Genomic DNA, 23,599 nt, shown 5'->3' with positions numbered 1-23,599 from the left:
AGCCAACAGGATTAGTTTGAGGGAGGAAGAAGCTGATGCAATCTAACAAGTAATAAAAGAGGAGGCCTTTTTGCTTCATCACTTTCATTTACCTACCTGCTTGGTAGGTAAAATATAAGCTGATCTTTGGCACAGCAAGGAAAGAATTGTCCTAGTTCCTGTGACTGACTGTTAATTGTACAGGTGTACTGTTTTGAGAAGTACCTCCTTAAGACACCACAGGGACACAGTAAGTCCCTCTCTTACTCGGAGCTCTTTGGAAGAAGGGCGGTATAATAATGTGATAAATAATGATAAATAAATAAGTTCTGGAACACTTATCTGCAGAAGAAATCCATGGCTGGCACTTTTCTGTGTTAAACTTGCAAAAAAGCATAGTCAAATAAGTGATTTGCCCAAGACTCCCTTCCCATTTTTGTCAGCCGTTATATTGCTGCTGTTGGCCATGTTTGTTCCCAATATAACCGGAGACTGTTTTTACCCTAGCCTGTCATCTCTGCCCCTCTCACAGCTGGCATTATATACCATTCTCACTAGTATTTTGCTCACAAATGAATTAAATATTATAAATTAGAATTCAACAGAGTAAATATTTTGTTTTGTGATGTTTTAACCAATATATAAACACAGTATATTCAAATCTCACTTAAAATATACATGTAGATTTTTTTAAACATGAGGCTGAGAGACTTGAACTTACAAATTCTGTATCTGTCCACATGCGCAACCGTTCCACTTCACCTGATCGCCTATTCCGTCTGATGTTAATATTGTCCATTTCTTGAAGAACAGCTTCAGCAGTACTGAAATATATAAATGCGAACATGAAACATAACATCACATATACAAAAGCACACATGCCAAGTTTAACACAGATACAACACTTACCATGGGTACACAGAAATGGTTTGGGGCTTAAATGAATTACAGTTGTGTAAAACAACAAGGGGGTCAAAGCCTGCCTCACAGTTCACAAAAATCTCTCACTAAAGAGAACAGTCACGGCTCATGAAACTGGCTTCATTTATTAAGATGCACACGTATCAATTTAGAGCATGACTGGAACCAAATGAAAGGATTCCAATGTGAGTAGAAGGTGGAAATAATGAAGAAAATCACCTGAGGCTTACTACTGAAAAGGAAGCCAGGATTTGAGCCCCAAAAGGTGAGGACTCAAAGCAACTGTCACTGAAAATTTCTCTATCTAATGTCAGGTACAGCAACAGCAGCTGATGCAACCTAACATGGGGCAGAAACAAAGGACCTGAAAAAGATGTACACCACACCCCAACATCCTGCCAGAGGAAAAGGTGCCCATCAAATGTAGACTGGTAATAATCCTCTTTAGAAAGGTATAAATTTGCAAGAATGGGAGACCCACTCAGAAATTTAGGAATCTAGCTGGCATTACATTTACCAGGCAGCATTACAATTTCCTAAGGAATTTTATTACCTGGCTCCCTTTAAATTGTAAGAGGCAGAATCCAGTAAGAGAGAGCATAGTGGCTTTCTAATTAATGTTGTCTTTGTTATCCAATCACGCTCCCAAAGCACATACTATGATTTGTTCTAAATTTTTCAGTTAGTATCTAGAGGGTGAAATTATGTTGGTACAATGAGAATGTACTTGCAACAATTTGTTTATAAGCTTGCAGTGGAATAAAATCATCTGCCTTCAGCAGTTACACTAACATTTATCAATCCTAGGAAAAACTGGGGCACAAGAATAATTATGAAATCCATAGATAGCCAGCTAAGTATAGTTTCAAGAGCTTTTCAACAAAGTGAGGACATTGGAGTCCAAGGAAAAAGCGAAGAATTCCTGTTAAACAAGATCAGTTTAAAATACTCCTAGAGAAAACTAAAGAGTATGCAAGATTATGTGGTGATTAAACAAAACCTTTAAGATGCTTACTGATAATACTGATCTAGTCTGCAACGATAACATGTCAAAACTTTATACAGTACACTTTTAAATCTGAGAAAACCTCAATCTCTGTATAAACAAAATCACTTTATTACTTGAAAATACAAGAGATTAGAAGGGGAAGATATCTTTGGCTGAAGTAGTGGTTCACAAACGTTTTAGCACCGGGACCCACTTTTTAGAATAACAAACTATCCAGGATTCACCAAATGTCATTAACCTGGAAGCAATGTCATGGCCAGAAGTGACATCATCAAGCAGGAAAATTTGTAATGTCCCCATATGACAAAATCAAATAAAATTAAAAGGTTATAATAAGTTTAAAAAAAAATTTAAATACAGAAGAACACCCCTAACCCTCCCAGGCAGTTGCTGATCTGTTTTGTAAAAAAAATCCTCCAAACCCCCAAAGGCTGCAATCCTAGCCACACTTTGATGAGAGTAAGCCCCATTGACTATCATTTTAAAGGCATATACATAGTAGCCCTGTTAAAAGTATAGATCTTTAGCATTTTCCCCAAATCTAGTCACATACCATGGTAGCATCAAGTCTATTAAAAATAAAATACACATTGAAATGAATGGGGACCCACCTGAAATTATCTCACAACCAATCTAGTGGGTCCTGACCCACAGTCTGAGAACCACAGGGCTAAAGGTTGCTTTTTCATCATTTGAAAAACTAACATAATACAAACACAATTTTAAAGTAGCTTTAGGTTAGAAATTATTAATGTTACTATAATATTCCCAAATACCTGTTTACTAGCTGGTCAAATAGTAAGCTTTGATTCAACGTTTCAAATCTGTTTTTCCTGGATCGACAGCTTTTTCTGACTCCTCTGTCTCCATTTATGCAAGCATGGTCCCCATCTCCCTTTTTTTCCCCTCGAAGGGAATAGCTTTTGAGAGCTAGGGGAAAAAAAGTTACTTTAATCCGCAGAAAAAACTTCAACAAGAATTCTGTAGGATGGCTGGCTTGACAAGATCAAAAAAGGAACTATGAAAGATATAACCCCTGCTAACTCGGTAAGAGGTACTTTTTCAAGTGGGTGCTCCTCTTTTATTTAGCAGGGAAGAGTAACTGGCCCTCCTCACCCCAGCAGTGTCTTTTCTAGTGGCTGTCTGCTGATGTTCTTTTGCATCTTTTTAGATTGTGAGCCCTTTTGGGACAGGGAGCCATTAGATATTTGATTTTCTCTGTAAATCACTTTGTGAACTTTTCATTGAAAAGTGGTAAATAAATATTGTTGTTAATAATAATAATAATAATAATAATAATAATAATAATAATAATAATAATACAAGCAATAGGATGAGAACAAGGTAAATGTATTCTGCCCCCATCTTCCTTAAAGGATCATCTCTCATACTGTAATTTGAAAAGTCAATTATGCACCTCAATTCAGAAACAGTTCCTATAGCTCCCCCACTTTTTCTCCAATGTCTTCTAATATATTCCTAACATACCCCAGACTTTTTCTATTTTCAACTTAGTAATGAAAGGAAATTTCAGTGTAAAAAAATCACTCTTTTTCCTTTTACTTCATGAGGTTGTATCCACACTTACTACTGTGCTTGCCAAAGCTGTTTCATGAATGCAAGTTGCGCTCACACCCTTTTCATGAGGACATCTTTTCTCCACAAGCACAGCAGTAAGTGTGCAAACAATCCATGGCCTTCGCTTCAACTCCCAATTTCTATATTCTATATAAATATACTGTTCAGTGTACCAATATTTTTAGACAGCATAATACTATGTGTGAACTTTGACAAGAAAAGTACACCAAGCTAGAGTAAGTGGAACCTCTACCGGGTCTTTTTTGTATAAGAAAAAAGGAACATTGGAAGCACTGAAAGATGCAAGGGAATCCTCAAGCACACACACACACACACACACACACACACACACACACACACACACAATGGCAAAAACTAAAGTTCAAGTACTTACACAAACTACGCCCATTTGGTAAGGTAGCACCAGATTGAGAAGTTAACCTAAAAGTTGAAAAGCGGTATATAAATACTGTTAATAATAATAATAATGATAATAATAAAATTTACAAAACGTATTGACTATTACCTTTAAACTAGGTTTCACACCATAATTTTATAAAAGATATGCTGACATGTCAGACTTAACATATCCATTATTATAATTCCACATAACATTATTAATTTGAAAAGTACTCTACGTCTTGTTCTTTAAAACAACCAAGAGTGGTAAGTCACTATTTTTCAGTTTTTACAGATAAAATAGTGATTTGCTCAAGATCATCCAGTGAGACAATTAGAACTGATCACAGATCTCTCAGATCTAAGTTTGAGGCTATCCACTGAATCACATTAACTCTTTCATATAGTGTATATGTAACAACTGCTGGACTACATTCGTATTCACACCACTGAGATATTGAAAAAGTTAAAATTAGAAGCTACTGTTCAAGAAACTTGGTTCTTTTTCGAAGAACCATTTTAAAATCAGTCATCAGACACATGAAGAAAATACAGCAAGCAGAGAAACACTTTGGTATGCATGCACGTAATAAGGCTATCAGCAAACAAGCTGCTGTTGTCCCAAAAAATACTGGAGCATCCATCATTTAAATGAAAGTAGTGACTGGCAAGCCATTTTTCAACAATCCTCAAAAAACAAACCAAGTTACTATAAAGAGCTCTAACTTTACCATTTTAAGGTTTAAATACTGGATTTATTTACGAATGTGTCCCTTTTCAACTAGTGTGCCATGGATGGTCTGCAGGTGTGCCACAGGAGTTTGGAGAAGGATCATTTGTTAGTAGGCCACTGGGGAATGTGAGCCCCTGCTGTCACTGCAGTATGCCTTGTCAATTGCAAAAAAAACTGATGGTGTGCCTTGACAATTTTAGTGCCTTGTCAGTGTGTCATGAGATGAAAAAGACTGAAAATCACTGGCCTAGATTTTCCTCATTTCGGCACTCTTCTATGACACAATCTTTTTTAACTTCAACTTATTCTCTTTGCAGAACACAAGGCTCCAATTAGCATAAACAACACTGTACAGGCTTATTTATCAGCATAAGTAACATAGTAGTTATGCTGTTTCAGAAGCCTGACTGACTTGTACGTCTGACCTCTTGCAATTACAGTGTGAAGTAGGATTCATAAGATCTGCAAGATCCATCAGGTATGGAAGCCATCCAAGACAAAATCATCATGTCCCAGCTAAGCCTTCCTTGTTGGGAATCAGAAGCATTAGACAACCAATTTTGTAAACTCCATAGGAGAACAGAGTGCTTTCTATCACATTATAGACTGTACACCTCTCTGTATAGGGGGAGCAGGAGCAGCATGACCTGGAACACTACCTGATGCTCCCTTGGATCCACAGGTGCCGCTTCTGCACATGAGTGTACACAAAGCCCCTTACCTTGCTTTTTGTGCAGTTTCTTCATAGGCAGAAGTGCAGGACTTCCAGTCAGCACTTACACAAAATCAGAAAGCTTTGCCTGAAATAGGCACAGAACTACACATTATGAGAAACACAGGGCTGCCAACTAAAACAGCACTGCCTTGTCAAGTTTTTCCCCTTTACTTCTATAAGATATAGTTCTCACACTATACATTTCTCCTGTCCCACATAATTGATTGGCCAGGGGTGTGTGTGAAAAAGGCGATGACATCAAGACACAGCTTCAGTTTAACAATATTTAATGGAGGAGAGAGAACTTGTTAAAGAGATACTACTCTAAGAAGCAGACCCATGTTACTGTAACACATCCACTGCGTAATGATGCAGATTCAAAATCATCTTATCAGCAGAGTTACGAAGTTTAGGAAAATGATGGGAACTTTTTATTAAAACAAGTTTAAATACATTTAATATTCTTACCGGGACTGTCCAGTTGAGATGCTCCATTCCTCTCGCTGCCCAGTACTGCGAGATTTTGATTTGTCTTTGCATACAGAATCAGCATGTTTCAAAGTACGTTTTGCTGGAGGAGATATGTGGCTATCACTCAAACTACCATCACTACCTTCATCTCTCTAGGAGGAAAAAAAAGTATACAGTTATTGCCTCATTTTATGTCACCTTACACATGAAGAAATATTCAGCTGCTTCTCAGAAAAAAAAACCAATTTCAATTCAGACAACTATAGAACTACATTTGATAAACCTATGGTAATTTAATCATTAAATTATATGAGGGGAGAAACTTGAGGTGTTGTACTCAGTCTTTTCCAATTCCAATACTTAAATTAGGGGAGGGGTATAAGCCAACATCTTGACCATGATGCAAGATATGCCAAAACAGCAAACACTGCTGCATAGTTTATCTGCATTCTTTATCAGTTCTGATACAGTACTTGTACACAAGAGAAAATTCCTACAAATTTTTAGTTCCTAAAATGCTTCCTAACTGGAAATTTAGAACTTATTTCAAATTATGTCCAATAGTTTTTATCGCATGAAAGACAAACTTTTAACATACTTAAATCTATTAAAATACAGAGCCAACAACAATATTTTTCTCTTAAGACACCAGAATTCAAACTTCCTTAATCTCAGGAAATCTTTTTGCATGCACTTTTGCATGAAATCCTTTCATGTCTGGCTTACTGTTGCAGAGAATAATGGGAACGCAAGGAAGAGACCCAATGAAGAAAGGTCTTCAACCCATGAGAACCAACGAAGTGCCACAGAACACACTTAGCCCTTACAAAGTCGCCTTATTCAGAGTTAAACCATGTATCTTTCTGGGTCAGCAGCATCTACTCTAACCAACAGCAACTCTCCAAGGTCTCAGACAGGGGAGTGAGTCCAGCCCAACATGGAGATACCAGAGGCTGAACTTATACCATTTGTATGAGCAATCAAGTCAGAACACTGGTCCATTTAACCCTACACATCTACTTTTGCAGCAACTTTTCAGGATTTCAAGCACACAAAGTGTTTCGCAGCTCTGCTACCTGAGAATCTTTTTAAATGAACATGCCCAAGACTGAACTCAAGACCTTCTGCAAACAATTACGATGATGATGATTTACAGTATTTATATATCACTTTCCAACAGAAAGTTTACAAAGCGGTTTACAGAGAAAATCTAACTAATGGCTCCGTGTCCCAAAAGGGCTCACAAACTAAAAAGCATATGGCTTGTCATGAAGATCTGGCCAATCACCTTGCAGATTTAACAACATGGCTTTATATCCCTTCCTAGGGATTTGTAGTGTTGGACTTTGATGGATCTCAATACTCTGGCTCCAAAGTATTGAAGTCAGCTTTCCCACTAAGCCAACCTCATGAAGATTGAGAGGCATAGGAATCTGGCTATTTCAGGTTTTACAAGTGAGAAGCAGTCACTTTGAATTGAACTTGAAAGCTATTTTGCAGCAAGCACAGCGGTCTTCAAATCAGCTGAACATCAGCTTGCACTTCCCTGTCTAAACTAGCCGACACTTCAAATACTTCTCAAGGGCTTGAATGGATGAAGCAGAGGTTATTCCTAAAAGTTACAGAATTCCCCAGGTCCCATCTCCTCAGGAAAGACGTCCAATCATAGATGATATGTAACATAAACACTTCCACACACAGCAGGATAACTGCTGGACCCCTCTCTCTCTCTCTCTCTCTCTCTCTCTCCCCCTTCAGTAACCTTTATTGGCATATTAATGGACCTAGACTTTGACAATGTCATTGTCCTTGCATCTCAGTGATGATGCCATTTAGGAAAATAATGCTTCTTCCTGTCTCATTTCTTTGTCTTTTTATTAAACAGGAGGAATCGTTCAAACACACAAAATCTCTCTGAGAAGGAAGAAAACACTTGGCTTTGAAAGTCTGAATTGGAACGACTGATGGGAACTGAAACCTAACCAGAAGGCAGTACTGAGTGGGACAGGCGGCTTGTGTGGGATTCCACAGAAACTTTGCATCAAGGGCAGCAAAAGCCTCGAGACAGCAAGGCAAAGTAAATTCCCCACTTATGCTGATTTAGAGGAGTACGGCTTGTACAAGTGTCACTCTGAGAACTTGCATGGGTGTGTAATGCGACTGCATACAGTACTGGAATGCTCTGAAAGGAAGTGCTGCTTGTAAAATACAGTAGGTGGTGCTCTTTCCCATGAATTACCATTATAGTATTATATTGAGGAGGATGGTGAGTTCCTAAGACAGTGCCAGGAAACAGCTGAGACTTGCAGATATTCTCCCCTGGCTGGTCATCAAGACAGGTGGGTACTACAGTTATTCCTTTAAAATGCTGACCAATTTTCAGGTAAGGGAACATGTTTTTCCTTACCTGAGTGGGCTGTATAATTTCTGTTATATTAAACACTAAATTCCCCTTCACCAGTTTTTCTAAGCAGTTCAATCTGTGTAGAAAATATTTTGGAAGAAAAATCCTCTCTCTAACCACTTGTGTGCAAAGTACATACTCTATCACCAAGCAACAGCCCCATACCCTGCGTCTTCACATTGGAAGAGAATATCAATAATGGCAGATAGGCTATCTTGTGGGCCAGCTGGTAGAAACAGACAATCTTCCTGTCAGCAAATCCCTTATTTCCTCTGAATGGAGTCTGAAAATCACCCAATAGCCCTTTCAGAAGCATTAAAAACAAACAAGTATGTTATGTAATTGTAAAATAAACACACTCGACCTTTCATTGACTAAAGTCAAATTCAAGCCCCTCATATACTCAAAATATTAAAACAGAACTACCTAACCACAGCCATGTTTGTACATGCTGTATGAACTACCAAAGGTGTGTCTGTAATATGCTTGAAGAACACCAGCAACGCACGTCAATGCTTCATTAAACATTCTGAGTACAGTAATTCTGTTTTAAGTAGACACTGAAGTTACACAACTGGTTTGGAACCTGTTTGAGCGGTGTGGGAGAGTTCAGCTGCATCAAGCAGACAAGGCTGAAACCATGTTGCATCACTGCTTGAAGACATTAAGCAACCAGCTACTAAGCGTAATTAAACTCAAGCGTCAATAACCTACATAATCTTTTAGAAAATGAAAATAAGTTACAACAACTTCAAGACTATTCCAGTGGCCACTTCAAGAAAGTTCATCGAACAGCCATTTATCAACATTCATTCTTCTTATCTTTGCATAGTTCAACAAAACAAATCTGGCAGAGGCTGAGAATAAAACCGTCAGGTTCAATCTAAATAAAAACTGACAGTCTGAGCTTGCTTTGGTGAAGAAAATGCACACACCTCATGATTCACCTGAGGCATTAACATGAAAGTTTATGACTAGCAAACTAATATTAACTTCAACCACCAAGTTGAACAATAATTATTCATTTAAACTATCATTTTTTAGCTTTAGACCTTAACTAGAACAAAAAATTTATCCATAAAACTTAACCTCATTATTATAATAATAAATCTGTTTATACCCCACTAAGCCTCTGTCACTAATCTCATTCTGTTACAAATTAAATATATAGTTTCATAGTTAGGTGGTCTCTGAGGATCTAGAGAGGGAGATGAATTCCAGAATTCTCAGAGTCAATATACTGCCCCTGGCAACTCACACTGCAAAGGTTTCCAAGTGACTTTACCGATCTACTTGGTTGCATAAACAAGTGCCAAGCCAACACCTGGTTTATACATTAAACTAGAGATTTAAACTTTGCCTATAAATGTAGCCAAATCCAATCCTCTCAGCACTGAAATATATACCACTTTATACTGTTTGGAGAAAACTGTGCTCACAATAAAATACTAACATAGCAAAAGAAACCAACTTCAGAATGTTAAGACAATAAAGGACTAATGAATTGATGCTGGGCATCCTTGCAGAATATACACATGATACCTTCATGCTCTCTTCACATACTGAACAGTGCAAGTAACAAGTGTAATTAATTCATTGTAGAATTATATCCTTCTACAGCTACACACTAGAGAATTCTAACACAGATAGTCATACTCACTTTCTGCACTGCTGCATTCATGAATACACCCACACAATGCAGATTCTTGAGGCACTTCAACAACCGACAAGCAAAGTTTTTGTGGACCAGAATCCACAAAATGGCTTCTGATCCACAAAAGAGCATGCCACGATGTATTAAAGTCTTCTAAGGCACCATAAGTCTCTTCTGTTGTCCTTGATAACACAGACTAGCATGGTCACACCTTCAGAAGTGGTTTAAACAGTCATTTGAATACCCCAGGCATACTGACTACTACCTTCCATGGCATGCAACAATTGTTTCCAAGGAAGCCAGAGATTTCATCTCTCATCAGGAGATTTCAGGTTTGCTTCTGCTCATTTTTAAGACTCAGCAGAAAGTATCCACCTTGTTAAAGAATCTTACAAGGTTTGTGCCTACGAAAGTTGGAAGCAGGTTTTTGCATGATCCTATTTCCATACCGAAGCAGTCAATCCCTGTAGTCTGCAACCTGCAAAGATTGCTGGTTTTTCACCCCTGAGAGCCAATTACTGGACTCTAACCTCCAACTATGAAATTTCTGAATTCAGGGTTGAATTCAGTGTAGGATTGAGCTGGCACAGGAAGCAAGAAAGCATAAGAAAGGTACAATAAAAGGGGAATTGGACTGGAGTTGGATTGTGGGCATGAAGTGTCACTCTCCCACACCCATTTGGGACTGCAAGTTGAGAAGTACTGCACGTCAAGAGGCTTGCTGCAACCACTCCCAACAACCAATTTTTAATTCAATCCCCACCCCACACTGTAGGCATGCTTATACAATATTATCTAAATAATGGAAGTCCATAAACTCAGGTGAAATACACCCCAAATTATGACACTGCATTATTAAATTTTGGCACCACAAAAAACTTGGGTGATAGTTAAATGAACCTGATTAAGATGTAAAGCCCAAAGAACATTTACTAGCAGAAAAATATGTATCAGAAGATTAGGCAAAGGATGAAGGTGTATCACTATGCAGGTATATTAGTCACAACAATCAATATAAAGCTTCTCAGGATGGGAGCAGAACCTTATTTGAAGAAACGAGTCTGTAAAGTGTCAGCCACATAAAACTAAAACCTAGGCAGTCCTTCAAGTCCTGAAGTAGCCAATTTCAGCCAATTCTGAAAGCCATGATACAGGAGCTTTGGGGATTCTCTTAGGTCTTATCCAACTGATAAACCCAAATAAGTTTCTTGGAACATTTACCAATCTCAGCAGAACTTCTACAAAATATGCTTAGGATCAGAGTGCTATCTGAATGTAAGAAGCTACTGTACTGGTAACATATTGGCTAATAAGTAATCTGAATGCATGGAAAGCAAATGCTTTTTACAAGTATGTTTCTAAACATAATGTAATAAAGGTCCATCTTTTAAAAATATTTCTACAGCTCTGATTTCTTTTATGCTTATATATAAACATGGTAACTTCTCCAGACTATTACAGGGCTTCTGAACTGCAACTGCATTTCCAAGTGTCTCTACAATCTCACTTGTGTAAATCAAAGTACAAACACATTTAATAATTTAAGTCAAGTCATTTAGTGAAAGCCATGAACTTGTTCACACAATTAAATCCAGACAAGACGGAGCTGCTGTTATCTGGGCGTTTTTTCAGGTGGTTTAGATGGCTGTCACACAGAAGAAGGAGCAGGGAAGTTTGCTTCCATATGTACCCATCTATATGCATCCTTTAAAACCCAACTACTTATTATAAAAATACCTTCCATATCACATGGAAACTAAGGTAGCAGGTATACACATTTCAAATATTTGTTATCTTCTGCAAATACATTGCATACTGGTTTATCTCTGAAGTGTTTACCTCTGTAAAAAGTCAGAGTATCCATCTAATAGTAGATTAGTCCACAATCTAATGGGGAACAGTTGCCAAAACATTACAGCAGCCATAACATTCTTATGCAGCTGGTGGTGGCACAATTTATTTATATATTGTCCAAAAATAATAGAGGTGCTTTACAAAACATGAGAAAATCAGTTCATAGCTAAAGATAAAAAGGCATCTTTCAAGTCTTAAGAATTTTTATTTCACTTCGGTGTTTCCAATTGTTTGCACCTACTTATTTCTCCTATTTTTCTGACACTGTTAACTCAGATTCAAAAAGCAAGTCAGTTTAAATAAAACAAAAAACGATCATGTTTGGAGGACAGCAGGTGGGGAGATCCATGGATTTGATTATCCACAGATTTCTGTATCCGCAGCAGGTATGGGGAACAGATCCCCCATGGATACTGAGAAGCCACCTGTAGTGTATTTCACACTAAAACTTCCAGCCCAAAAAGCAAAACACAATACTTTTCTATAATTTCGTACACTTTTATACCCAGAAGTAGAAACAGTTTGGGATAAACTTATTATGCAATACCATATTCAGAGAGGAATGAGACAATTTACAGTAAATTAGTAAATTAACTGATTCTCCCCCATCCCATTTTTCCCCCAATACCAAAAGCAGCACATTGGCTGTGTTCAGAAAGTATAAAATAGTGACATGGTCACAGTTACTGTACACACCTTTCCCACTTAAAAAGGAAAAAGTTATGCAAAGGCTCTCTGCTTTTTCCTATAGGAAAGAAAGAAGCTATGGGGAGATTCTAAAGGGATTCTATGGGGAGATTCTAAAGGGAGATTCTGAGCAGACAAATGGAGGAAGAAAATATAGTTTAAACAGCTCTTTATTCTGCCATTATTTACTGTCACTGGCAACCTCTTGTGATTGCTTTTCCAGGACAAGAGTTGAAGACTTCACATGCAGTTCTTGAATGTTGTCAGATTTGGTCCTTAGTGGTGGATGCTATTTTAAGGTGTCATTCTGGAAAGAACAGAATGTAGTCTACACTACTAACTTACAATGCTACAGAAGAGCTAGAATGCTCATTGTTACTCCTAAAGAACTCTAAGAACTGTAGCTTGGTGAATGTAATCTGTTAAAAATTCCTAACATAGTCCCCACATAGAACTATAATTCACATAGCTCCCAATGGAGGAGGAACTGTTTGAACCAGTTTAAGTCTGTAGTACAGAAATGTCCAGATGCAAGGGAGGGCACCAGGATGCAGGTCTCTTGTTATCTGGTGTGCTCGCTGGGGCATTTGGTGGGCTGCTGTGAGATACAGGAAGCTGGACTAGATGGGCCTATGGCCTGATCCATATGATCCTATTCTTATGTTCTTATGTAAATGAAACTAAAGAAAAATCAAAGGATATTAAAAGGTCTAAAAAAATCTCATATGATGAATAACTCGAGATAATGAGTATGTTTAGCCAACAATAAGGAGAGGGAAGCAGGGTGTAATGAAGAGAATTTTAAATGCTATCAGAAAAAGGAGGTAGAATAACTGTTCATCATATCCACCAAGGACAGAAGGAGCAGTTGAACTAAATTACAAGAAAATAAAATTAAATGACTGTAAGAAATCAGCTACAAATAAGCTGTCTAGTAAGGGATGAGATTTCTTTCTGGGAAGTTTTTCAATAAGAGGCTGCAGAGGCATCTGTTGAAGATGCTCTAGGCATAGAATAGCATTTGAAAAGAGATGCAAGCAGATGATCCATGAAGATATTTTGAACACACAGAACATAAGCCAGCAGCTGGACTAGGTGACCCAGAGAGTCCCCTTCCAACTCTACAATGAAATAGTACATAATTTATAAACATATAAAAATACACACATTACATTTCTTATAACAAATGTTGTATCACAAGATGCAGCTAGAACATTATACCAAAACATATTTCTTCAGGCATAAGCCATTAAACAGGTTCTCTTTTTTCTTCTTAAAATGTTATTACACTAAGAAATAATAGATCTCAACTGGGACATCCCACCAACCATGGATATAATATAAAAATAACTCAAGACACATGTATCAAACACATGCATCAGTTCACATAGCACTTATCACATAATTAAAATGGGAGAATCTTGTTTTTTAGAAATACTGTATTTAAGGCACAAGAATGATGAAAAACACTCAATTTCTTTCAGTAAGACCCATTTCTTTCTCCAAGCAGCATTTCTTTCTCCAAGCAGCAACCACAATTTACAAATGACTATGATGCTATATAATTTCAACCTTTATACCTGAATTTCAGAAATTCATAAAATTAGCTTTCTTAATAACAAACCAAAAAAAAAAAAAGATTGCATGAAACAAAAGCAACTATTCAGGAATATTTCAAAGTGTATATGATACTAAGGTATAAATATTTTTAAATAAAATGCTTATTTCTTTTCCAAGATGAACTACACCATTTATATGACCTGAAAAATGACTTAGGACAATACTGTACACCACTTAATCTTCTCTACATAGTACTAAAATTCAGCAATTCTACTTCAGTAGAACAATATCATCTCTTGATCTACACTGCAAGTAAAATTTAGTTAGTTGACAATCTGACTATCCCACTGAAAGTATTAATCTGATGGACTACAACTGTACATATGTAAGACAATACAAACCATTATTTTTGACAGCTCTCACATGAGCACAAACTTCTCCATCTATACAATTTTTCAATTCACAATCACATCAAATTCACAGGCACAAAACTGATTACAACCCAATTTAAGAAGTGTCCGGTTCATGTCATCCCTACTATCCTTTAGAACGCTGTAATCAAAAACATGTGGAACAGAAGTATCATTGGATTACTAAAAAGCAAGTGGTAAAAACAACTTTCTAAGGGCTCAATCCTATCCAATTTTCCAGCACCAGTGCAGCCATGTCAATGGGGCGTGCACTGCATCCTGTGGTGGGAAAGCAGTCACAAAGGCCTCCTCAAGGTGTGGAAACTCTTGTTTCTTTACCTCAGGGCTGCATTGTGGTTGCACCGGTGCTGAATTGGGCCCTTAATCAGCTAAGACTACAAAATCACAATATAAAGCTTTCAGCTAGCTAAATATGGAATAAAGATGACTGAGGCAATCCAAAGATGAGCTCACACTGATTATTCTCTTCTCTAAAAGAAAATAAGCTCAGAGATTGCCCAATATCTGAAAAACAAGAACACAAATCTCTGCATGTGAACAGAACCCCAAAAGGGCACTGAAACTGCTAACTCACTTCCAAGATTGTTTACTGGAATAATGGCCCAATTCTATTGTTGCTCAGTGCTGGCACTGAGCTCCAGAGTCAGGTGTTACAAATGTGTCATAAGGCACATTCACGACACCCAGTGAGGTGCTGGTGCCAGTGCTGCCCAGCACTGGACAGACACCACCTGGAGTCACAGTAAGACTCCAGGCAGTGGTGAGAGCCTTGGAAGCAGGGGAGAGAAACTGGCCCAGGAGAGGGGTGGGACTGGCAGAGCCCTGCTCCACCATATCCGATCCTCTGTGTCGGGCTGCAAACACTAAATACATAATTGTACAAGCACCTTGGAGCAGTTCTTCAACTACAAAAGTACACAACTGTCCGAAGAGATACAGCAGTTATAAGGTTATATAAAGGTGTTTAAGATTTTTTTTTACAGGTTAAACTTATGGCATTCATTCTGGTATAAGTCTGGCAGCAGACAAGTTTCAAATCTGAGAACTAATTAACCTAAGATATGCCATTTTTCAATGTATGAAGGTAGTAGAAGCATCAATTCAAGCAGTAAAGCATATATGGGACACTTGATACACATATTCACAGAAACACACATTGGTACTGCCCTTTATACATTACAAAAAGTAAAATATAAAAGTAATCCTAACCCTTCTGCGAAAGCTTTATTACAACACAAAGACATTTGCTGGGTTTGCAATTTTACTTTTCGCTCCTTTATTTTACCACATCCATGGTTTACTCCCTACTGTAAAAAAAAGAAAGTGAACTTCTCCATCTAGGACTTTTTGGCACTATTTCTCATTTAATAGTCCACTGTACTTTTTAACTGCAGAAATAAATGAGACATATTTAATACAATGCCCTTTTATTTGTCTGGTGCAAGGAATTGTTTCTTTTGAGATAGTAGCTGCTGACACCCTTGATTAATACCACAATCCTATGCATGCCTACTCAAAAGTCCCACTGAGTTCAATGGATGCCACTCCCAGATAAGTGTGTACATTACACTATAGGACTGCAGTTTTCCCCTGGGGGCTGGGGATAAGAATAGGCCCTCAGTTTGGCTGTACTTGTCATAAGAGGCGACTAAACAGCCACCAGGTAGATGGGACTCGTTAGCCTGAGAAGGCAGCTCATCTTAGAGAAGGAAAACTCTGATCCCAAACCTCCACTGCCTTATGGCTACATCCAGTTATGGAAAAGGCTTCAGGAGTCAACCTTGAGGCAAAATCTGGAGCCGGAGTCCCTGAGGCAGTTCATGGCTGAACACAGTCACATTCTGGCAACTCCTGCAATACCGCTGGAACCAACTGTATTGGCCTCTGCCTTTCCACTGGACCATTTCAGCGACGTGGAGAGGGGGGATTTGCTGCATGGGAAACAGTCTAACCTCCATATCTACTTTACCCAGGCTTTGCACACTGGAGAGGATACTCTGTTCCAGAACCACCATTCAGAGCGTGATACCATAGCCTTCCGAGACTGAGGGATGCCAACTAGGACTGCAGTCATACTTTGCAATTTTAAAGTGACTCCACAGGTAAAGATCATGATTTTTTAAAAAACAAAGCAACATTTTTCTCTCTACTATGTACATCTGTGTGGGAGGCACAGACAAATTGGCAGACTCTGTTACGCCAGGCAACAGACTGGGAATTTATTAAAGTCTTGTATCTATCTGCAAGGCTGATATAGGGATAAGGTATCTGGATTAAGGCACCTTGAAGAAGTCAACATTCTTTGTTTAAATAGCAACTCATAGTTACTGAATTAAGCAACATAGTACTGTATTGTTGTTAGTAAAAGTAACACTACTGTATAAAAATAACTGAGCAAAAGTACAGAATTAAATTGAAGTAATTACCAGGTTGTCATTCCCTGATCAGGGGAGAACAATAAGAAATGCCTAATATCCATCAAATGGCAGTTTCAAAATTAGGTAGTTGCATTCATTTTGTTATTATACTGCAAATGCGCAAGTACACACACCCCCACTCAAAAAAATCTCTAGTAAAAGAAAATAGTAAGATTATTCCTCTAACGCAGCATTTCTCAATGTCAGGGTCAGGATGCACTAGGTGGGTTGCAAGCCATTTTCAGGTGGGACCTCATTCATTTCAATGGGTATTTTACTTTTAATATATAATTAGACCATAATGACACCATGCGAAGTGACTGCATTTCAAGAAATGTTACAGATCTGTACTTTTGATAGTCAATTGGGTTTACTCTCAGTAAGTGTGGAAAGAACTGCAGCCTTTAGGATGTTTGGGGAACTTTTTTTAACAGATCAACAACTACTTGGGAGGGTTAGGAGGGTCTTCATTTTAAACATTGTTCGAACTTATACTTATAAACTTTTACTTGCTTAATTAACCCATTCCTGCACAGCCCACAGGTGTACACATTTTATCCCTGTTGCGTACATGTAACGTTGGGCAGCAATGGCTTAAACTTGATCTTGTCCTATGGGAGGCGTGTTCCTGCTTGATGATGTCACCTCCAGCCACGACCTCACTTCCAGTGGGTCCCAATGGAATGACATTCTAAAAAGTGGGTCCTGGTGCTAAAAAGTTAGCCAAACCACTGCTAACTGGGCAAGAGGCACTTTTCAAGCGGGTGCTCCTCTCTTACAGCCTAATCCTATGCATGCCTACTCAGAAGTAAGTCCTTCTTACTTACTTTGGTGGGCCGCTGTGAGATACAGGAAGCTGGACTAGATAGGCCTATGGCCTGATCCAGTGGGGCTGTTCTTATGTTCTTAAGTTCAAAGAGTGTCAATGGGGCTTACTCCCATGTGTGGAATGTGTGGACAGGATTGGGCTGTTATTTAGCAAGGGAAGAGCAACTGGCCCTCCTCACTCCAGCAGTGCCTTTTCTAGTGGCTGCCTGCTGGTGTTCTTTTGCATCTTTTTAGATTGTGAGCCCTTTTGGGACAGGGTCCATTAGCTATTTGATTTTCTCTGTAAACCACTTTGTGAACTTTTGTTTAAAAGTTTTATTTTACCATTTTTATCATTTTACAATTATTTTATCATTACTAACAGTGTTTATATACCCATATTTACACACACACACACACACACACTCTCCCTCCCTATGTGTGTGTGTGTATATATATATACACACACACACATATATACACATATACACAAACACACACACACACATATATAGGGAGAGTGTAAATATGGGTATATAAACACTGTTAGTAATGATGAAGAAGAACTGAACCCAGAAAGTGTGGCAAATGAAGGGCATCTATCCCTAAATATGACTCAAGGGGGGAACCTGTGCACCATTGTGCCCTTTGCAACAGGGCCTATGAAAGGAATTTTATCAGGAGGTACAAAGTTTCTTCTGGGCCCATTCCCAAAGGAGGAGAGGTGCAATGGGGGCAGCAGAACTGGGGGGCAAAATCAGATAGGTAGGGGGAGGGTGCTGACAGCCACAATAGTCTTTGAAGCTCAGGTCTACTAGCCTCCTTGATGCTGAGCCCATCAGCAAGTTCAGGTCAGATCCCAGGAACTTTCTGGGGCCCCTCCTCTGGCTCCTGGGCCCCCTTTCTGACCCTGGGCCCAACTGCCCCCTTTACCCCCCTCTCATGGGCCCTGCTTTGTACCAAAAGGTGCAAAGTTGGTGCAGCTGCGACTCCTAACTTTTTCCTTTTCTTCTTCCCCCTTTTCGCGAGGTTCTTCCAACTGCAGTGCTGGTGGGAGTCGCTGGGGGCGCAGCTCTCTTCCCCGCTTGCCCGTCCCTCCTCCACACAAACTCACACAAATATATGGGGCGGGGGGGGGGTTGTTTTGCGGACAGCCGGTCTGAACCACCACCGGCCGACCCCTTTCTTCGCCCCCCCCCCGCTGCTCTGCCTCCTCCGCGGCTGCAGCCCGCCGGCCCCGAGGCGCTCCCCACCACCAGCCGCGCAACCTCAGATGACCTCCCTGCCGCACCGAGCTGCAAAGCCCAGCCCGCCCCCTCGCACTGCTCATTCCTCACGTCCCTCTCCTGCCAGAGCCGCCAGACGCCCGTCTCCGCTGGGCCCCCGTGACAGCCCCTCCTGGCCTGGCCCGGCCCGGGTCGTGTGGGGGGCTCTCCCGCCAGCCCCCGAGGCTGCGCTGCGCTGCCGACCGCGTTGACCTGGGAGTAAGAGCCACTGGCCGTGAAGGGCTCACTTCCGAGCAGACGGGCCCCGGAGTGGGTGTCCCACACTCCGTCTCCGGAGTTTGCCCCGTCCCCCCACCGGCGGCGCTGGCGGCCTCCCTCCCCCCCAGCCCCGCCGCTGCCAGGCCGCCTCGCCTCGCCTCCTGTCCTCACCCGGGCCGAGTGCTCGTCCTGCCCGGCCGCCGCCGCCGCCGCCTTGGCACTGGTCCTCGACAAGCGGGTCCGGGACGAGATGAAATGGCTGCCGGCCCCGGGGAGCGCCACCGCTTTCCCGGACAGCCGCTGCGAGCTCTTGCGGGTGTTCACCATGGCGCCGCCGCCGCCCCGCAGAGGGAGCGCTGCTGTCCTCCGCTGTGGGGAGCGGCGCCGTCGCCGGCGAGGGACGAGGCCCGCGGCGCCAGGAGCTCCTCCTCCCGCTCCGCTCAGCCGCACACTAACTGGCCGCCATTACTTGTTCCTCTTCCCTTTCTCTCCTCGGTCGCGGCGGCGCCTCCAGGGGGCGCCGCTCCGCCGCCGCCGCTCATAGGACGGCCTCTTCTTCCTCCTCCTCCCTGCGCCTGGCAACATGGAAACACAGGCGCGGGGAGGGGGACCGCGATGACGGCGGCCCGGCTCCATCACTGAGCCCGGACTGGGGTGCGCCTAGAGCGGCGCCGCGCCTCTCCGGTGAAAGCCCTGCATCCCCTGCCTGGGAAGACGGGCGGGGAAACCCCGTCCCGCGTGTGCCCTCAGTCTGGTGCCTAGCAACGTTGGTGGCGCTCTGGCACGGCGTCCTCTATGGTTCGCTGAAGAGGGGCGGGGGGAGCCCGCCTGCCTCTCTGCCTGCCTTCGGGTGCAGATGGGGCCACGATCCTGTGTGCACGTGCTTGGAGGGACCTGACTTCTTGCCCCAAATCGCGTTTCCTTCCAAGTAAAAATGCACAAGCTCAGAGCCCAGGCCTATACATGACTACTCAGAAGCAAGTCCCATTACAGTCAATGGGGCTTACTCCCAGGAATAAATGGACAGGCTTGCAGCCTCAGGCCACAATCCTCTCCACACTTTCCTGGGAGTAAGCCCCGTTGACTATAATGGGACTTACTTCTGAGTGGACATGCATAGGATTGGGCTCTAAAGCTGCCATCCTCTCCACACTTTCCTGGGGGTAAGTCCCATTGACTCTAATGGGACTTACTTCTGAGTAGACATGCATAGGGTTGGGCTTTGAGGCTGCCATCCTATGCACACTTTCCTGGGAGTAAGCCCCATTGGCTATAATGGGGCTTACTTCTGAGTAGACATGCATAGGGTTGGGCTTTGAGGCTGCCATCCTATGCACACTTTCCTGGGAGTAAGCCCCATTGGCTATAACGGGGCTTACTTCTGAGTAGACATGCATAGTCTTGTGCTGTCAGTCTCTACGTGGTCCCACAGTCTAGGTTGTGGGAAAGGAAGGACCAGAGTGACCGCTTTACTTGTCTGTCAGTGTCTTTAACTTTGCTCAAAAGTATTCAGGAAAATAAAAGAGAGCCAGGATGCTGTAGTGCCCTTTTTTAAAAAAACATCTTAGCACCAGGACCCACTTTTTAGAATGACAATCAGTTAGGACCCACCAGAAGCGATGTCATTAACCTGGAAGTGATGTCATAGCCAGTAGTGACATCATCAATTTAGGCTTCAAGCCTAAGGTCCCATTACACAGCTCACCAGCCAAAGGTCTCATTACACAGCATGCTGCTGTTGTTATTTTGCATAGCTGAGCATTCAAACATTCCCGCTTGGAAGTCAAAGCAGAACAGACTTGGATCCTTCTCTGACCACACAGCCCTCCCCCTTTCCAGCATCCTATTTTCCCACCTAGTCAGGGCAAAGCACCATGCCTTTCTCACACCTGGAGCCTGCCCTTCCCAGAAGCTCTGTACCCTCTGTATTTTCAGAGGCAGATGGGTAAGGTGCTATGTGACCTGCTTGAAATTGGCTCACACCCCACAAAGTGGGTTCCAACCCACAATTTGAGAAACTCTGTTGTAGTGGTTTGGGTGTTGGACTCAGATCTGGAAGATCCAGGTTCAAATTCCCCTGCTCGGCCATGAAGCTTCCTAGGTGACCTTGGCCAGTCACTATGTCTCAGCCTCAACTACCTCACAGGGTTGTTTTGAGGACAAAGGGAGGGAAGGAACTATGTACACCGCCCTTGAGCTCGTTGGAGGAAGGGCAGTAGAAAAACGTGAAAAAAATAAATAAAAGGCTTTTCTTCTTCCCCATCTGCCCTACAGGAATGGTTAGATCTCTGTTTATAAGCTGTGTCCACAAGAGAAAACTCAGGCCCACTCTTGTGCTCCCTGTTCATTAATGTGAAGCAATTTGCTTCCCTCTGAAGTACTATACTATCACTAGTATGGATAAAGATCCTCACCTCACTAATAAATCTTCATGGGGGGGGCAAAGTAATCCTTTCAGCCTTCTTCATTTACCCTCTTGCTGCATATAAAATACTACATATTTGGACAGATATACATTTTTTTTTTTTTAAGAAATAAGTCACACTGAGTCCAATGTGACTTACTTCCCAAATTAAAATGTCCAGCAATCTGGACTATTTGCTGAGATGGCAAGGAGAGCATTCAAGAGGGCATTTCGGTGAAATCTCAACTGTATGGAGAACTGGAGGAAAGAAGGGATTATCCAATCTAACAGCACAAGCCTTACTCCCAGGTATATAGGATTGTAGCCAAAGAGCAGTGCTTCCCTGTGGACCTTTAGCTTTTACCTTTCAGTTTTGAGAATCTGTCTATCATCTCCTGTGCTGGAATTTTCAGCAAGTCAGCATTTCTATACTGTTGCTGCAACAATATCCACTCTTATCCATATTACCTGTGGACTTGCTGTGAGTGAAACGGGACTTTTGAGTGTACCAGAAAAGCTTTAAAAGGTATTATTTGGGACATCAATTCAATGGAAGCAAAAATGCTGTTGGCTTTCTTTTCCTACACATACAGCTCCACCACCATCCTCCCTGCCTTGCCACAAAATGCTTTTCTACTCAGAAGCCCCACTGTGTCCAATACAGCTTATTCCCAGGAAAGTGTATAGGATTGCAGGCTTTACTGCCCTTCAAATATTCCTAATTAATGTGTGTGTTAAATTGACAAAATCTGCAATGGCTTTGCTGAAAACAGTGGAGCCACCCACATACAAGGTTGCTGGGGTTGCCAGAGTAACCCATTCAATGGAAATATCTGAACAAGGTCATTCACCACTGCAAATAACCAGAGAAGCCATGCTGTGATCCTGTGCTTCTGTGTTTGTGTTGATGCAGCTTTGTTTTTTTGTGACATTTTATATTGTTTTTAAGGTTTTGTTCAATTTTCAATTTCAATTCAATTCAATTTATTTGCTTAAAACCATAGGTCGCAATACATTAAAAGAAAAACAACAAAATATATAACAATAACCAATAAAAGCACTCATCCTTAAGATTTATGGAGTTTTGCATGGATCTTTTTTTGCGGCTTTAGCAAACTTTACTACTTGATAGGTGATAGTAACATCTGTACCGCAAGCAAACTGCATAGCTGAACAGGCAAGGGTCTATCATGCAATAGTCTAAGTATACCAGCAAGAAATTGATTCCTAGGATGTTCATACAAGGGACAACTAAATAAATAGTGAAAGATATCATCAATAACCCCTAGTCCACATAGACAAACTCTTTGATAAAAGGGGGTATTATTATATTTCCCCTCCAACCAGGCCGATGGCATACATTGAAAGTAAAGGGCCGTAAATGCTTTTCATAATGGAGCAGCAGTTAAATTTATAAAATAATTTTCCAAACCAAAAGATGTTTTATAAACATGAAACCAAAATGCAGATGACATTTGGGAAATCATACATAAATCCATCCTCTTAGAATAAAGGCTAATTTTTTCTTTGAGCAACTTCTTGATTTCATTAGTAATAAGAGTAGGAAGGGACTCTACATTGAGTCCATATTCATCCATTATAGGTCTAATCAAATTTGCCCAAGACTCTTGTGAAGGATTTTGAAGTTGTTCTAAAAAACATTTCTTTGGAAGGTGGGAATCATTCATGGAGTTCAATTTTAACCAATACCTAATGAGTGCAATATGACAGCTAGCTTCAATTGAAATCAATCCCACCTCAGCTCTTAAATATATACAATTGGCATTGCACAGGGAACAGATAAAAGAGATAATATAAAAGAATTCTGGGCCAATTCCAAAATAGGGGACTTTGTATATCCCCAGACCTCAGCCCCATAGGTTATTTGAGGAATTATTTTTTTAGCAAACACCTCAACAGCTGGAGCAACTAAACTTCCCTCATGAACTCTAGTAAATCGAAGTAAAGATTGAGTAGAATGAGTGGCTTTCAAATTGACTGCATTAAAATGGTACTTCCATGAGAGTTGAGCACTAAAATGGAGACCAAGATAACTAAAAGCACCAAGCTGTTCTATAGGTTTTCCATCAAG

The 23,599-nt window shown here is 40.9% G+C and overlaps 1 protein-coding gene across 2 annotated transcripts in view; it reads right to left on the bottom strand.

The window, feature by feature from the left end:
- ATAD2B (ATPase family AAA domain containing 2B) overlaps positions 1–19,573 on the bottom strand; it is an 80,261-nt gene extending 60,688 nt beyond the window's left edge. For both annotated transcript variants that reach the window (XM_066611685.1, XM_066611693.1), the window contains exons 1-5: positions 19,275–19,573; positions 5,803–5,957; positions 3,882–3,928; positions 2,686–2,839; positions 701–803 (exon numbers count right to left, since the gene is read on the bottom strand). In XM_066611685.1, coding sequence (XP_066467782.1) covers positions 701–803; positions 2,686–2,839; positions 3,882–3,928; positions 5,803–5,957; positions 19,275–19,430 — 615 coding nt within the window. In that variant the 5' untranslated portion in view covers positions 19,431–19,573. The remainder of the gene's footprint in view (positions 1–700; positions 804–2,685; positions 2,840–3,881; positions 3,929–5,802; positions 5,958–19,274) is intronic.
- Positions 19,574–23,599: the final 4,026 nt, after the last annotated feature.

This window comes from Tiliqua scincoides, chromosome 1 (genome assembly GCF_035046505.1).
Source record: "Tiliqua scincoides isolate rTilSci1 chromosome 1, rTilSci1.hap2, whole genome shotgun sequence".
In the NCBI taxonomy this organism is placed as follows: Eukaryota; Metazoa; Chordata; class Lepidosauria; order Squamata; family Scincidae; genus Tiliqua; species Tiliqua scincoides.
The sequence above is the reverse complement of the archived record's forward strand: the minus strand, read 5'-3'. Positions and strand labels throughout refer to the sequence as shown.